We start from the raw sequence: 17,800 nt of genomic DNA, 5'->3' as shown, positions 1-17,800 counted from the left end.
AGACCATCCCACTATGCCTGCCAACAACAACAACAACAACAACAACAACAACAACAACAACAACAACAACAACATCCAAAAATACATGTAGAAACACGTCGGTGGTGAAATCACAAAGTGTGATATAGGGAAGTGCATAAAAGCCCGTATATAACGTTAGAAGGGAAGGATGGGCCAAGGTGAGAACCCTGGGCCATGGGTGGCACCAGAAGAGACTGGGCACGTAGGCGACTTGCCAGAGAGGACGTTGACACAAAGCACTTAGACATTGACGAGTTTTGAAAAAGTTCTCATTCAAATAATAGCAAAGACTAGCTCAAGGCAAGCATACTCATAATTATGTCATAACCGTACAAGTATCAGCAGGCGCACATGCATCCAGTGGTTTGTGAGATTTCCCACCTTCTTGTACTCTCTCTCTCTCTCTCTCTCTCTCTCTCTCTCTCTCTCTCTCTCTCTCTCTCTCTCTCTCTCTCTCTCTCTCTCTCTCTCTCTCTCTCTCTCTCTCTCTCGCTCTCTCTCGCTCTCTCTCTCTCTCTCTCTCTCTCTCTCTCTCTCTCTCTCTCTCTCTCTCTCTCTCTCTCTCTCTCTCTCTCCCGCTACCATGCTCAGATGATACTCCGTGCAATCATAAGTGCTGAAGTAGATGTGAAGGTAAATTGTGAAAATATGTATGTGTACATACCGGAAATGTTATAATGTAACAACGGGTACTAGTGGGTTGCACACAGTGCCGGTCATGGTGAGATCATGGTCATGGTGAGATCATGGTCATGGTGAGATCATGGTCATGGTGAGATCATCATGAACAGTGTGACCTTGGTTGCAGTATACCAGGTTATATTGTTATAGACCAGACTTAGAGGTAGCAAATCCTGTTCTTTGCACATGCTATTATTTTATGATTGCAGTTTTTTTGCTTCTGTAGTTCTGAGTGGTTGTGTGAAAAGGTCACTGGAACATATTATACATGCTCACTGCAGGCATGGCAACAGGGCCTGAACGAAACACCAATGTGATAATATAAAAGTAATGGAATTTTGCCCGCATGCAGGTAGGCATGATCCGTCAAGCTCTAGTGCAGTGTTATTGTAAATCAATCAGCTATGTGCCCTATGGAGGAGCACTGGAGTCCGGGAACCACCAGGAAGGCGGCTGTGAATTGGCAGGCGGGGGCTAATGGCCGCCTCCATGCGCTTCTTAGGCTTTGGAGGTGGCACGGGAGGATTTGGTCGAGGGCGCAACACCTCGGGAGAGGCAGCGTGGGAGCCAACCTTATCGGCTTTGCAGGTCCTCGGGAGTGTGTTCGCCTTGTCCATTTCAGGCTTGTCTGCGACGCTGGTGCGGTCGTCACTTGAACGCGGGGACGGTGCTTGCCACCGCTTCGGTAGACTATTCGTGCTGGCCTCACTGAACGGTTTTGGTCCTTGTCCTGATTGACACTGATAGGTGTGATTCTGGTAGCTGGATTTGGGGGACGAACTGGTCGGTGCGGAGCTGAAGTAGGAGGTCAAAGAGGAGACCAGGAGAGAATAGGCCGGAGTGAGTTTCAACACCCCCCCCCCCCCCCCCACACACACACCACTCTATGTGTTGCGGATCCGATCAGGAAAGGGCTCTCATTCTCTCACCTCTCTTCTCACTCACGGCTTCTGTTGGAACGTTCTCCATTTGTTAGTGTTTGTCTTTGTCTACCCATATATTACTCAGTACGTCGTAATTTGACACCGCTTGAATATTCTTAACTTGCGCATTTCACCGTTTGCAACGTGGCTCCTCTGCCTCAGTTTCCGTTCTATTTCTCTGACAGGGGCAGCAACCACCCGTCTGGTGGGTGCCAGCATCTCCCGGCAGTCGCGTTGGAACTCTACAATATGTATTGTTCTTCGATAATTAGGAATCTGCCTTTCTAGCTCTTCGCCATCCGAACTATTATTTATTTGTGCTGTTTCTTGCAGCACTCGCTTTTGACCTTTTTGCATATGTCCGCGTGTGCACTGATGACATCATGCATTATTTTCGGTCACGTGTTTCGCTTCGCGCTTGCAGCTTGTCATTCAAAATGCTGGAAGTTGAAACTGCGCTCGCACTCGTCAGATTTCTTTGCTTGCTGTTTTCTTTGCCAGTCGAGCGTGGGGACGCTACGGTGTCATCCTCCTTGGCTGTGCGCCCGGTACGGGGCCGGGTACGTGCGTCCCCAGCTCTCCGTTCTTGGTTCTTTTTTCTCCTTTTGATTTTGATGCTTCAATTGAGTTTTGGTAGTTATTGTTTGTTCGAAGACATGTGTTTCTAAACTGTTTGTGACGAGGGATCTCGCTCGACCCGTGTGTTAGTCTGACGACCTGGGACACGTGCACGTGCACGACCGACCTGGGACACGTGCACGTGCACGACACTATGCAAGCAGGCTCTGGCAGAGGGATTTTTCTAAATATTGCAAGTTGCAATCACAAAGGAATACGCACCACCGACACCGGGCACCCCTTGAGAAGGTGTTTGCTTCTCTGTGCCGTCCGTGAGGTCTGAATGCTGCACGCGGTGGGCGCATGCAGCCAACGCGTCTCCAAAGCAACAAGACATGTTTAGCAGTTGTGGAGAAATCACGTAGAGCGAAACCCAACAGCGCAGATTTTTACGTTTGAAAATTACGTGCAGTTCCTACGTTATTTTCATACGTAATTCCGCAGAGCGAAACCTCCCTAATACGTCATACCTGGTAACAGTAGATTCCGTCGTAATGTATACTCTAAACCAGCTGAGGGTAACTACTTGCACACAACAAAACACCACATGGCATGGGCCAAGGTAAATGTATTTTCAGTGCTACTCCGCAGTGTGGCTTACCGTGCGACGTGCGGTAGCGTGGCCTGTGCATACGGACGCAATGGCACTGAGCGTCCATCCGGATTGTCGACCGCGCCACTCACACTAGCTGCACAATCACTGGCCGCCTTCCCAATGGCGAACTGTGCATACGGAGATGGCTGCATAACATAACGTTCATTCCGGTCTGGGTCGTTGTCAGTCAAGCCACTCACCACACAGTGCTGTGTTTTGCGATTTGACAAAGAACTCTCCTCATGACCGGCGGGATGAGGTAAAGTTCCACTTGTGTACTCATCAATCTTGTGATAGTCGAGAGCATCATCCTCATCATCCTCGCTGTCTGCTGGCACTGTGGAGTCCTTCACATCACAGCTTTCGTGTTTTGGAAGCCGCAACCCAGTATTGTCTGGTGTCAGCATTTGACCAGGAGCGGAAGGACTTGAAACTGCAAGTGGACACACCAGTTCCCGCATTGTTGAGCTATTCGAGCCATGGCGAGCAGCAGGAGGAGTGCTGGCCAAGAACATGGTTGATGATGGGCAGGATGATGACATGCTTGTGCTAGTAGTTGGTGACTTGGCAGGTAGCGGCAATAAATATCCCGATGGCGTTTGTGATAGACGCGTTGTATCGCTGACAGTAGTGTGGGGTTGTGATGATGACGTGAGAAGCGGTGGGGGAGAGTACAACTTGTCTGTACAGTCCATTTTACCCATCCACGACTCTGAATGCACGTATTCCTTATACGGATAAGCATCGGGACTGTTCCCACCTTGCCAGTCTTCAGATTCCTGAGCACTATGAGCCGATTCCTCTCCGGGGTAATCAACATAGAGGTGGCTTCTCGGACCGGCCGCAGCCAAACCCTTCGCTGGACCACTTGAGCCACTGCACGAAGTCGGATGTTCATCGCCAACATCTGGTGAGCACTGGAGAATCGAGGCCGCCTCTCTGATGCGCTCATCAGACTGTTGGAGCTCCTCAGTGCTATCTGGCTGAGACAGATCACTTTGACCGAGCCGGTTGAGGATAGAACCAAAAAACTCTTCAATTGCCAGGACAGGAAGCCCTTCACTGGCTGCCTCTGCCATCGTCGCACTTGGTACCGGCATCGGCGATCGCCGTTCCCTGTAAACAGAGTGCTTGCGTGATTCTTCCAACAGCCTGCTGATGTTGCGAGACAGAACCTTCCCATCTTCTCGCTCAGATTTCGACCTACGCACCAGAAAGCAAGAGACACATGGAAACAGTGTTCCACAAAGGCAAGCTGTAGACAAACTGATGGAAGATGAAAAGGCACTGCCAGCCCATCATGCAACTCTGCTCATAGGTGACAAATCGAGAGAATCAGAGGTTCGAACAAGTACTTGATAGACTGTTGCACAGTGTAATGTTAAATTTTGCCAAACTGGCCTGGCAATTTGAAGATGATCTGGCCAATACTACGCGAGGAATACCTGTGACAAAGTCTGGCTCTTTCTAGGGCCTTCTTTGGCAGCAAAACAGGGCAGGGAGACTGCATTGTCACACATGTTGATGTACATTCAATTGTTGGTCTATAGCCATGGTCCCGCTTCCGAGTCCTCGTGGTAGTGAGAGTCATTTTTCTTCAGACTTTCCCCTTTTACCACCTTCAAACCTACTGCAGCGTGGTTTTTTCAAGCATTGGGGCACTCCATGAGCTAGTTATCATGATGTGTGTGGGTACAATGAGGATTGCATCCCACCTGCCTGCGCACTTTCATAGGAAGTGCGAGTCTCGAAGTCTAATTGGAGTGTCGGGCGGTATCTGCTGGGATAGCAACCACACTGTAGCTCAGTGGTAGACCATCGGTGGGCTATAGCAAAGGTCCCTGGTTCGAGTTCGGGTGGTAAAAGTCAAATTTTTCTTCAGGCTTTTCAGTCCCGTCCAATCGAGCTCGAACTGATACAATGTGCTTCGAATTATGTGCACTCAATTTGGTACTATTGGTAAGTTGGTCAAACAATTTGAACACATGAACATCATTCCCCATGGAACTGCCCCTCCATGCCTAACGACCTGCTCTCGACCGCGCTCTCCCGCAAACTGACTGATCCTTGTCCAGTACAGTGACATTACTGAGTACCAATAATTTCTGAAGCTAGAGCAGTGGATCGAAGTACGGCCAGGTCAAAGTGTGGCACACGTACAACTTGAGTGGCCAGACCTGCTGCCGTACCCGTGAACGTACACATGTACACGTTGCATCACGTGTACATCACGCATTGCCATATTCACACCAACACGTCTATGACCCGGGTAGGCTGGATGTTCATTTCGAATTTAGGGGTGAAACGGTTACCCTTTAAGGCTACAAACGGGTACCTGGCTTAACGGGCGGGTTATCGGGTACCCTTTAGCAGCCAATAGTAACAGCTACTATACATTTCGTGCCAGGAGGACATGCAAAGTCATGCAAATCACAGCAAGTACACTACAACGCGGCACGCGCACTTACCGCGCTGCATGCAAAACAGTCAAAATTATGTAGCAGGATCGAACAAACAACACATTCAAACTGTACATCGAATTGTGCGACTGTGCAAACCAGCTAATATTATTACCATACTGTACCGTCGTACACAGCTAATGGGTACTCGTTTGCTAACGGGTCAGTAGCTAAACAAACGGGTACCCGGATCACCCCAATTTCGATTCCAGTCAGATTGTCAACACACGGTAATTATAGACCTGGTTTAAATCTCACCTGCCCGAGAACCCCTCAAAGTCTGGATGTTCTTGAATCATCTCGGTGAGCAGCTGGCGAAATGTTTTCTTAATCTCCTTTTCCCCGGTAGTTTCGACTGCGCAATACTGACCGTCTGAGTCAGGATCCCTCAGCACCACTGGCTCCTTTGCATGTGCAGTTATCAGCGCAATGAGGCGTGCGCGGAACAACGCCTTGCACTCCTCCACGCCATTCACCACTCTGCACATGTCCATGGTGGTGTAGGAAAAGATGGCCGACGAGGAGGTCCACGTCTGCGTGTGCCGCTTCACGTGCCGTGCCATGAACGCATCGCCCGCAGCCAGCGTGGCTCGCTTCTGCTCGGCTCTCATTTGCACAGCATTCAGCCACGGGATCGGACCCATTGGCTGGCCGCGCAGTGAAAGAGCATGATGTGCAACGTAAATGAAAGGCATGTCAACGCCGCAACACTCTGCAGACGAGACAAAGAATGCTGGAATAGAGATTTTGCCATATCTGAATCCAATGCGAGACGGATCGTCTCGAAACTTGCCGGGGCTTTTCTCTCCGGAGAAGAACTCCACGATGTTCAAGCGTTTACTCAACTCCGGAGCGTCCTCACTCTGGCTGAACACGTCACACTTGCTTATCATGATTGCCACTGAGGCCTCGCGCTTGTTCTTCGGAATGTTCGCCCAGCACTTCTCCCACATCTGCCACTGGTGTTTGCGCTGAGCACGTGTAGCCGTCGGGTCCAGAACATACAGATAGGCTTGCACTCCAGCGCCGCCGCCATCTCTGCCTCTGACGTTCTTGCTAAAGTACTCTTTCGGAAACGACGTGCCTTGTGTACTCTTTGCTCGCGTCAGCTCTCCGAGATGAGAGCGACAGCTGTAGACAACTTTGTTTGCTTCTTTCGGCTTGACAAAGTGGCGAGTGCTACGTTGCTCATACGACTCGGCTCCGGCAAACGGCTTTCCCGTGAATGAATCCACAAAGGTCGTGTGCTCGACGACGTGAATCGACAGGCCATTTCCATCGGACTTCACTTGGCTACCACCACCTCCACCACCACCGTGGTGCATCAGATAGAAGTCACGACGTCCACAGCCAAAGTAGAGGAAGTGATCGCCGCCAATCTCCGCCTCCTGGAAGTCGGCCTGGTCGATCCAGTGAGAGTGATCATTGCCAAGCACACTCCAATCGTCCACGCCGGGACTGACAAACCTCGAACACAAGCTCGACTTTCCAACGCCGGCTGTGCCCTGCTCCATACCCGACGAGCATAGGCCAAGCACGGACAGACGACATTCCGGCATGATTATCCGTTTCGTCCAGCGCACCGTCACTGCAGTGGCTCAGTCAGTGCAGTTTGTTCTGTTGAAATGAACCAGACTGCCTAACCGTCCGAGAGAAGAATTCTTTTAGCGGTGTCTCTCTAGCTGCATCGAAGCGGCAACGATATCCGTTGGTAGCCTGATGCCCTCAAGCAAATATTACTGGCCAGCGTCCCCAGAGACAAGAACTGCCAGCGCAATCACACGGTCTCTTCTGTTTCTGTTCGTCAGGAAGGCGGCTGAGTGACATTACCGAAGCAACTTCCTGCAGATGAATTACTCCGAAATCCACAGAGCGCGTGCTCTGCTTTGAGACGAGGCATGCAGCCCAAGCGAAATCTCTGCGGCCTACTAGTAGTTGCTCGAGACCGCAGTCGCAATTCCATTGATAAGCAAGCTAGAGCTAAGGTCCGCAGGTGCGGCCAACTGCATCGCTTCAAGAAACAGCGAAATGAATAGGAAGAACGATGGATTTGTCATTGCCAGGAGGAAAGCATAGATTTCAGGACAGACAGTGCATGACCGTAATGTACTGATGTACATGTATGCATATTCTGCACTGGACAGTCAGTGTACTTGTAACAGTGAGTAACGTTAGCATAGAATACAATGTACTAGACAAAGACTTGTATAACTAAGTAACTAGTATAAGAGTGTAGAGCGGGATCAGGGAGGCCATTCCCATACATCGCCAGATCACATTTTAGCAGTGACAGCCATCTGCTGCCTGCACCGAACAGCCTAACCTTGGCTTACCGGTACAGGCTTGGTTGAGCCCGACCACTACTGCCGTACTGGCACTAGGCACCACCCCAACACGGCAACAGACTCAGTTGAGTACATGTCTACTCAGTAGCAGCTGTTCCTACTACTAATATGCCCGTGAATAATGGTTGTTTGCAGGGAGTCGTATTTTTATTTATTTATTTATTTCACTCAACTCGTGGTTCATGACCAATTGGCACGCAAAGTGCGAGAGAGGGGTGATAGCCAACCACGGCGTATTAGAGTCTTATGCTGACCTTTCATTCAAACTTCCAGTCAACTTGCCCATCATGCTGGCGGTTTATACTGGGCATATAAACCTCATACAAACCCCATAGACCACCACAATACAAACTCCTTTTTAGAGATTGAGAATGTATGAAGGTCAGCAAGTATAATACATCCCACTAGTACGCTTGTACGTGAAATATAAACCATCATACAAACCTCGGCTTCGCCTCGGTTTGTATGTCGGTTTATATTTCACGTACAAGCGTACTGTTGGGTTGTATTATAATTATACGTATTCGACTCCCTGATTGTTTGTCAACCATGGTCAACAGTGACACTGGTATTATGGGGCCGTGTGACCTACTCAAGCTCAACTGACCTAGCCCAATTCCAAGGATGCCAAACCCCGGAAGTTTGCGCATCGGAATGTATGTTCGATCCCAAGCCTGGACGCGTGTGTTGGCGGCGCGGAGCTAGCGCTAGAATGGTCATTTCCGTGGTCTACAGACTACAACTAACACTTACTGTACAAGTGCAGTATCTCTGTGAGACGTCAGAACATTGTTTAGCTACATGTAAAATTTAGTGTGTGTCAAATCCGTGGTTTAGTGTTTTTTTCTTTTTTTCTACAAAATCCACATATATCTCCAGACACTGGTGTGTGTCTTTACTAGCCTTCCTAGCCTCCACGGGAAGCACTCTCGAGTCTCTGGTGCATGCACATTCTACATACATGTACAGTGTAAGTACAATGTACATACCAATGACATGTACATTGTACTTACACTGTACATACATGTACAGTGTAGCTTGCCCAGCAGTTGACCATGGTTGACACGCGGGCATGCATGCATACCATTGTCATCATGGCATGACTGTCTCTAAGTCTGACTACCGTGTTACTTCACGCAGGTCACTGCAACATGTCAACACTGACAACAGGTCACTGCAACATGTCAACACTGACAACAGACGTCAGTGTTGCAAAGATTGGATACGCTAGTCGTTAGACAAACAGCGACGGAAGCCTTCTCCAGCCATGCTCAGGAGATCATGAATCCCAGGTTTCATACACTCTTGCCATGTCACAGATGCAGTTACAATGACGTAGTATGTATTGTTACCAGGCCCATGATGTGCTGTTAGCAACAGAACACACTGCAGAGCCCCCCCCCCCCCACACACACACACATACTGCCACTATTTTACAAGCCGGCATACATGTACCTGGTAACATCTCACCACATGTCAGACACACACACACACACACACACACACACACACACACACACACACACACACACACACACACACACACACACACACACACACACACACACACACACACACACACACACACACACACACACACATGCACACACACGCACGCACACACACGCACACACATACATGTACAAACACGCACATGTACACATAAACACACACACAGGTGTACACACGCACACACACACAACAGACGAATCTAAATCATGTGCCTCCACTACTCATGGAGGAAAGGATTCAAATGAGACGAGGTTTTCACCTTTGCTGGGCAGAAATCTCACTTTTCTCCCTTGTTTGTTACAATAGAGACGTCTCTCTCCCGAGTCCCGACGAAACGAGTAAAAGACAAAACCCGTTTGCAGTCGGCCTGCAGCAGGAAGTGAAACGAGGAGGCATGCCATGCTGGCCTATGCATGGCGCTTAAAGAAAAGACACGCTAACCATTTGGCGACAAGCCACGAGCAACCAGAGAAGCGACCCCGCGGTGATGGCAGTGTGTCTGAAACTTCAGTGCAAGAACAATGACCACAGCCTGATTGGTTGGTCCACCGTGACCCCAGGTTCCAGTTTACTCCAACGCCACAAAGCGCTGTCAACGATGCCTGCCTAAGATTGAAACTGGAGATCAGGCAGGCAGACAGAGCTGGTCTCCAAGACTTGTATTAGTGCAGGCACGAAAACAAGTATTAAGTACATGTATCTGAGGACTTACGAGGGTCAGTACATTACATGTATCTGAGGAAATTGTCACCATCATCAGTGACATGAACAACTACACCTCGCTGACTAGGTGCTGGTCTGCCCGGCGAGGCATGTTCTGATGCTGTCGGTACTGGCAATATCCATAGTTTTCTACTCTCTTTTTCTTTTACTGCATTCATCTCACCTCGGCTCACGTCACTGATGCTGGCAGGCAAGGTGCAGATACACCTAGACCTGGATATCCTGCGGTACGGTGGCGTGCCTGATGTAGTCTTTCCCTAGCGGGCCTGCCTGCCATTTCTGCCACATCCAACTGGCACACCAAACGACGTTACGTTGTTGGGAGTACACCACTGACACACTCATGCGATGTCACCCTCAAAACAACTTATCCTTTGGACATTGTAGTCGGCGCTGTCTGAGAATTGCTTGTGCGTGAATTTCAGAGCCTTAGCAATAAAGTGTTGTTTCCCATTATCTCTGTGTGACTAAGACAATAATAATGACTACACCCAGCTCGCAGGTGTATCGAACAATCCCTCCAGCTACCACAATTCGCCCGCAGTGTACATGACATGTGTTTATTCAATATACGTGCCAGTTGATAAGCGTTTTCCTTCCGAAGTATTATCGACTCATCCTTATCGGCTCCGCAGGTTCTCACGCCCATCTGGAATGGCTGAAAAGCTTGCCCACTCCACCCTGGAGTGCAGATTGGCCGTGCTGGGGACGTGCTGCTCAATGCTGGATCATGGCGAGAGTGGAGTGGGCAAGTCTAGTCTCTGTAGCAGATTCATTCATCCAGGCGTGGATACTTGGCAAGAACTGGGTCACGATCACTCGCACTGGCTGAGCCAGACTGACTTCTCCGAAGCGGAAATCAATGGAGATCATTTCGTCTACTTTGGAGCTGCAAAGCGACTGTACTTGCCCAGGGGATCGAATCCATTGAGGTCTGCGGTGGAGCTGCGTATTCATGTCGTTGAGCACACGACTTTCATCGATGATAGCCGTGGTTGTCCATTCCCCGGAGCCGAGAACTATGCAGATCGAGCCACTAGTCCCACCATACATGTACGATCCTCTACCATGGTAAAACACCCCTACACATGTCGCTCTCGTCTAGGACAGCACACGCCTCATACGCAATCATCCAAGTTACTCTCCGCAGCCTGCAGTCGAGAGCTTGGTCCCTTTCCCAAAGCATACTCGTCGCATGGAGAGGGTGTTGACGGTTACCTATTTGTCTTGGACCCCAGCAAATCCTCCGCTTGCCGACAGTGCCAGTGGAAGGTTTTCACCCATTGTTGGCGGAAGATCCCCGACAAGAAGAAGAAACACGGTTGTGCCATTGTTCTGACGAAATGCGACCTGCTCCCCAACGACTTTGACCTGAACGGCAAGAACATCAGCATTGTCAAACTATTCCAAGGTGAAGCGCCCACTGGCACTGGGTCACAGACAGCATCAGCACAGACCTTCCAGGATTGTCCGGGGAAACTGGCCATATCCTGTGGCAAGCATCAGGTGCCTGTGTTTCTGGCGTCGGCGGAGTGCTGTTATGGCGTTGACATGCCGTTCGTGTACCTGGCACATCGTACTCTCAAGGTATTCGGTCGACCCAGTCTGCCCATGACTCGTGCGCAGCTGGTGCAGATAAAGCAGAGGAAGCAGCATGAAATGCTGCGGTCATTTAATCAGTTCTTGAAGCGTCGCGTCACGGAGCATCGGATCACGTGGAGCAATGTGTGGCCCGTTGATCATGACGATGAGACTGCAGAGCGGACCAGGGAGATGTGGCGGAGTGTGCTGGGCTCGGCGGTGCTAGAGGCCGTGTTCAACTCGCACATACGACGGATAGAACAACCCACCAACAAAGACAATGCACATGCACCATGGGAACATGGTCAACAGACTATGTGTACTGGTACCAGCCCGAGGTAAGCTGGCCCAGACGGCTATAATGTTACTACTTTACTACTAACTTCTCGATAGTGTTAAAAAGGTGTTTTCAAAGACTCCGCTGTAGCCATGCACTGAACTAGTCTTGTTCACAAAGACACAAATCCATACACCACCAGCGAAACGCTCTCTAGGCTACAATTATTGAAAAATTATAGCAGTTTCTTGATCCAAGTGTTCGGGTCAGGCGTATGTTCCTGGGCAGCGGAGAGACCGGTTTCTGTAGGTGGTTGGCAGTGTTGCCAGTGGTGAGTGGTGGCTGTCGCGGTGGTATGGTATGGGTATGCATGTGCTTGCGTATGCGTGTGCGGTGTATGTGCGTGTGCGTGCGTGCGTGTGTATGTGCACGCTAAGGGTAAGGGTATATGTAGTAACAGTTACTCGAAGTAGTATTCCTGACTATGGCCAGTATGGCTTACGTGTATGGCATTACATTTCACTTAACCACAACGCTGTGAAGCTTTGTTCAGGTGTCTGTCAGCCTAGTGTCAGGTACACAATAATATCACAATTTCACTACAGCCGTACAGGTGCACCTGCAGTGTGAGAAGTCCTGTCTTTCCTCTGTTAATTCCTGTTAATTCCTGCAGGGATGAAAGCACTGTTAATTCCTGCAGGGATGAAAGCACTGTTAATTCCTGCAGGGATGAAAGCACTGTTAATTCCTGCAGGGATGAAACCACTGTTAATTCCTGTTAACTCCTGTTAATTCCTGCAGGGATGAAAGCGATCACATTGACTATGATGAGAGATTCGTTATGGTCGGCCAGCGGAAGCACTCCAAAACGCAAAGCCTGTTCCGCGGAAAACGGCAACACGCTGGAAGCTTGCCTATGGATGCGGCTAATGAGCATGTTAAGGGAGCGACTAAGGCGAGGACTATAATCCCTTACGCTGAGGTCCACATGGATGGCACACGCACAATACACAGACTGGCGTATGAGGACATGGACGATGATGAGGATGACGACGACGTGACGTCATCCTGGCTCATGCTTCACTGTCCTGACCAGCGACACTACAAGCCTGCTGCATTTATCCAAACGAAACGCAAGGATAGCGATAACAGGGTACACGGGAACTCCTTGTCGGAGGCAACACAGGATCAAGCTCCGCTGCGGCCACGGGTTGGCCTATTCCCATACGCGCACGCTCGTCTTGACCACTGTTCGTCATGCACAACATGCATACCATCTGAACACCAACACCAACACCCACACCACCACCCACACCAACACCCACACCACCGGCACCACATGGACAGTACTGATGGTAGTGCGTTCTGCGATGGTCTCCTCGCACTGCCACTGCCACCCACACCTGCTCAGACTAAACCAGACAACGCTCCGTTGATACACGTGCAACTCCCTGATGAACAAGAGCCAGGAAACTCTGACGGACAGGACATCCCATGTTCGGAACGTTCCGCCAGTCCATCCACGTCGCCGGATTGTCGGTCCCGCCGTCGGCCCAGTGGACACTTCCGACAGCCAGATATGGAGAAGAAGCGGTCCGATTTGCGCTTGACCTGTCACGAGCCAGGAGACTCGATGGTCAAAACAATAGCGATTGGTGACCTTCCTCAATTGCAGGGTGGAATTTCGAACTCCTCTTCGCCTGAACACGACCCACACCAAAACCACACGGACAGTCGTGCTTTCCGCGACGGTCTTCTCGTACTACCATTGCCACCCACACCTGCTCACACTAAACCAGACCACACTCCGTTGATACACGTACGACTCCCTGATGAACAAGAACACCCTGGCACAAACTCTGACGGAGAGGACATCCCATGTTCCGAACGTTCCGTCAGTCCATCCACGTCGCCGGATTGGCGATCTAGTGGACACTCCCGACAGCCGGATATAGAGAGGAAGCGATCCGATTTGCGCTTGGCCTGTCACGAACCAGCAGACGCAACGCTCAGAACAATTGCGATTGGCGACCTTCCCCAACTGCAGCAGGATGGAATTTCGAACTCCTCATCCACGTCTCCGGTGGCGTGCGCCCGTAGAAGGTCCTCAACCGGTGATGGATTCCATACAAACAGGAGGAAATCATTCGAAACGGCCGTCTTAACCAGCTCGAAAGATGGTGTCAGGATTCAGGCTAACGTCACCGACAAGCCAAAATCCCGAGAATATCTCAGGTAAGAGAGAATTGTACTTAGGTACATGTAACTGGTAAGGAATTTAAAAAAACTGCTTGCGGTGAACAGTCACTTTCTTAGCTTTTGAAGTAGAACCTGAAACAATTGGAAGAGTTAATTTTTAAAACATAGTCAAAAGCGAAAACTTTCGGGCCGATTTCTCTTAGTGGCCCATATTGAACAAAGTAACAGGCAATTTGCACAAAAATCACCCCCAAGTATCAAAAATTAATGTTGAGGTGCTTATTACTCCGCAATATTGATGATGACCAGCTACTTGTTTTGGCCATTTCATCTCTACCTGGTACAATGAAGATAACGCACACTTCACATCCAAGAAAGTAGGGTCAATTTGAAAAGCTTACATGTATTATAGTTTCCAGCTACCTTAATTGCTTAAAAGTGAATGACGACCTTGGTTTCAAGTTTGACTTGAGCTTACTGCTTAGCACCTGGAAATGGAAAGCTATGACTGCGCTATACCACAACAAGAACATGTTGAACAACAACTTGGAGCGGCTTGCTTGCAAACACCAGAATGCTAGGCGGATAATGCTGGAAAAATTGCCCGATTCTGCTCAAAAAGCAATCATGGATGAAATTGGCAGAACCATACAAGCCCTACTATGGCAGGCACTTCCTTGAATTCTGCTCCATTTCTTTATCCACATTCATACAAAACAAAGTAAATGTCATGCATTAATTAAATATACCAGGAAAATACCAAATTCTGCTAATTTTAAGATTGCAATAAACAGAATCAGCTGAAGCGACATGATACGAAGGTTTTATTGAGATGTAAAGTGCTAATTTCTTCTGCCACATAATCCGCCAAGGGCAATGCCGACCTGGGGCCACCCTACAGATTTTGTCATGGCGTGTACCTGTCGTGCCCGCATGCGGATCTCATTTTGATGAGTATGATTCCTTTCCCACTGTTACTGCTGCAGAGTTGAAGGCACGCCAGCCGATGTGAATCCACCGCCGCCAGCCGCTCCAGTGCGATCATGTTCTCTGAAAGGCACTGGTGATGTGGCAGGAAAGGGTACTTGCGAACAGCAGGACGACTCCCGGGACATAGCTGATAAATGGGTGGTTGACGCTCGCTCGGGTAAGTATATTCACATGGATGTGAAGCAGCAGGATGACTCATAATATCGCCACCTGAAATCTAACAGCTACTAAGTTATTTCATTTGATCATTAATTTTAATTTTGATGTTTTGTTTTTTTAGCTTCCCACGCACGGTCTGTGTAGGGTTCTGCACAAAGACAGTGAGCATACAAACCACAAAGAAACATGCACCCTATGTCATGGAACTGTAACTCTATACTCCCCGTGCATCTTACATTTAGGCTATGTCAGGAATGTATATCGTTGCGAACACACGACAGCCACTCCCCTCCCACCAGTGGCACCACATCCTCTCCCCTACCACGAGTGAGTTACAGAGTATCTAGCACCAGGCTTGTTGTTGTTACCAACTTATCATAAATATTGGTTTCATAGCTTTCGGCAATTATCAGACAACTGACAATGATGATCAGTTACATATCCTCCTACTTCATCTCCTCATGTCTCTGACAGCATGTATGTTATGTCTTTTCTCCTCCTCCTGCACCTTACCCCTCGCATGCGTTTGTGGGGCCATACAATGTACATGACTGTACATGTACATGCAACTGCGAGATCAGTAGAGGGTAAGCCGTAGGGGTACATGGGAGAGAGTGTGGTCTGCATGCTTGTTTTTTTGCTTGACGTATTACTTGCCTCTTTTGTGCTGGGTCGTACCGTTGGTCAGTGTCGTGCAATGTTATCGCATGAACTGATTGTAAAGTAACAGGTAGTGTTAGTGGACATTATGGCGTAACTTGCAGTTCCTTGGTCCTCATTTCTTTTTATAAACCATTGTATATATACTGGATGACAGTCGTGAGTCAGTCAAGTGTCAAGTCAAGTCGGCGGAATAGCGCGAGCAGCCTCCGGTGTGGGGAGCAAACCTTTTCTTACAAATCATCGCCGAAGTCGCAACCACTATTTCGTACCTTTGTATAATTATAGTGTACAATACAAGTGATATGCACATGCGCACATTGAGGGTGGTCATTCCACAACTACATCATGTAATACCTGACCAGGTAGATCTACATGTACACTCATGTACTTCCGAAGTACTAGTACTAGTACATGACTGTACATGCAATTGTTAGATTGACAGCATGAAACAAGGTGGAGGACACTGTGTTCGAAAACAGTGACCTTACTACAACCTTCCGCGGTTGGCAGAGCCCCGGTCCCTGCGGACCATTTGAACCATATGGGTATCGCACTCGGTTCTGACCCTCTTTATGCTAGGGGGTTAGGAGACTACTTCTGATGTCGTCTTGTTGTCTTCGCTCTTTTTTAACTTGTATAAAAACTTCTTTTTTCTTCCAACTTCTGCCCATGGCGTCCTTCTCTCAGCTCGTCAGCTGTCCGCAGGGACCGGGAAGGTTGTAGTAAGGAAGGTTGTAGGTTGTAGTAAGGTCACTGTTTTCGAACACAGTGCCCTCCACCTTGTTTCATGCTGTCAATCTAACAATTGCGTGAACTACAACAAGGTTTATCTAATACTGGTTTACTAGTGTTGGATTATATCATACCATGACTCATGTACATGTACATACAATGACACAGGGCAGAACAACAGAGACCAAAAATCTTTCTCGTAACTCCGAGTTTCGTGTTTCAAAAAACACTCTTCAGACGATAAAACACAATAATGCTATTCGCTAGTTATATAGGGTGATTGTAATGTCGGCTAAGGCAGTGCCGCAACCACGAAGCTTGAGGAGATAACATCAGCGCTGGAATACACTGTGCGTAATATGAGTGCAAGTGTCATGGCTGAGGTATATGGCTATAACCAAGATGGGAGATACATGTAGAGCCGACGCAGGAATTAAGTAGGTTTCAGTGGGAGTTGTGTCACGCAAAAGGGCTGGGTAGTTTGTGTTACATAGCAGATACCAGTGTGGATAATGGCGCAATATGTGGTTTGGTGTGAGTGTGGACGAGTGAGGGTGTACATGTGGGTGCATGAGAAAGATATTGTGTGTGTGTGTGTGTGTGTGTGTGTGTGTGTGTGTGTGTGTGTGTGTGTGTGTATGTGTGTGTGTGTGTGTGTGTGTGTGTGTGTGTGTGTGTGTGTGTGTGTGTGTGTGTGTGTGTGTGTGTGTGTGTGTGTGTGTGTGTGTGTGTGTGTGTGTGTGTGTGTGTGTGTGTGTGTGTGTGAAAACACCGCGTATCTCATCACGTGACCCCAGTGTAGTTTGCGAGCGAGACTTTGTCGGCATGTCTACACTTCGAGATGAGCTCGCTTCTCTTGTTGAGGCATGTTTCTCTATCCGCGGTTATGATCCGGAAGTTCTCCGAAAGGCAAAGTTGGCACCTCTTGCTGATGTTGCTGTAGGCTCGTGCTCGTTCCTAAAATACTCCACTGGATCGAGTAGTCTTCATGTCTCTCCTTCAATTTCCAGACATACTTGGATAGTTCGGTGCTCTTCCGTCTCTGCTCGTGGTTGAATGTGTACTTGTGGTTTCCGTACCGGGTCTTGAACGTTGGCTCTGTCGCTCCGAAGTACACACGTGCTGGGTAAACATTACTGCTTGTCACTTCGGCTTTGTAGACCAGCTGCTGTGTCTGGCACTTTCCTCTCATAGGGCAGTCAGGCTTCGTTCGGCAGTTGCATGGCAGGTCTTCGTGTTGTGGGCTGAGTAGCTTGTTGTTGTGTCAGCGGATGATGGCGGCTACATTCGGTAAGCAACTGTAGCTCACCTTCACCGAGTTC

The 17,800-nt window shown here is 49.0% G+C and overlaps 2 protein-coding genes across 2 annotated transcripts; one reads left to right on the top strand and one right to left on the bottom strand.

Moving 5' to 3' along the window:
• Window positions 1–268: 268 nt before the first annotated feature.
• LOC135830360 (uncharacterized) lies at window positions 269–7,506 on the bottom strand. Its single transcript, XM_065342627.1, has 3 exons — window positions 5,556–7,506; window positions 2,845–4,041; window positions 269–1,497 (listed from the first exon to the last, which is right to left on the bottom strand). The coding sequence occupies exons 1-3, from the start codon at window positions 6,854–6,856 to the stop codon at window positions 1,101–1,103; spliced, it is 2,895 nt and encodes a 964-aa protein (XP_065198699.1). The 5' UTR covers window positions 6,857–7,506; the 3' UTR covers window positions 269–1,100.
• Window positions 7,507–10,457: 2,951 nt separating this feature from the next.
• LOC135830348 (uncharacterized) lies at window positions 10,458–15,590 on the top strand. The gene is made up of 3 exons (XM_065342619.1): window positions 10,458–11,796; window positions 12,537–13,970; window positions 14,921–15,590. The coding sequence occupies exons 1-3, from the start codon at window positions 10,532–10,534 to the stop codon at window positions 15,123–15,125; spliced, it is 2,904 nt and encodes a 967-aa protein (XP_065198691.1). The 5' UTR covers window positions 10,458–10,531; the 3' UTR covers window positions 15,126–15,590.
• Window positions 15,591–17,800: the final 2,210 nt, after the last annotated feature.

This window comes from Sycon ciliatum, chromosome 1 (genome assembly GCF_964019385.1).
Source record: "Sycon ciliatum chromosome 1, ocSycCili1.1, whole genome shotgun sequence".
Classification (NCBI taxonomy): domain Eukaryota; kingdom Metazoa; phylum Porifera; class Calcarea; order Leucosolenida; family Sycettidae; genus Sycon; species Sycon ciliatum.
This window is presented reverse-complemented; position numbering and strand designations above follow the sequence as displayed.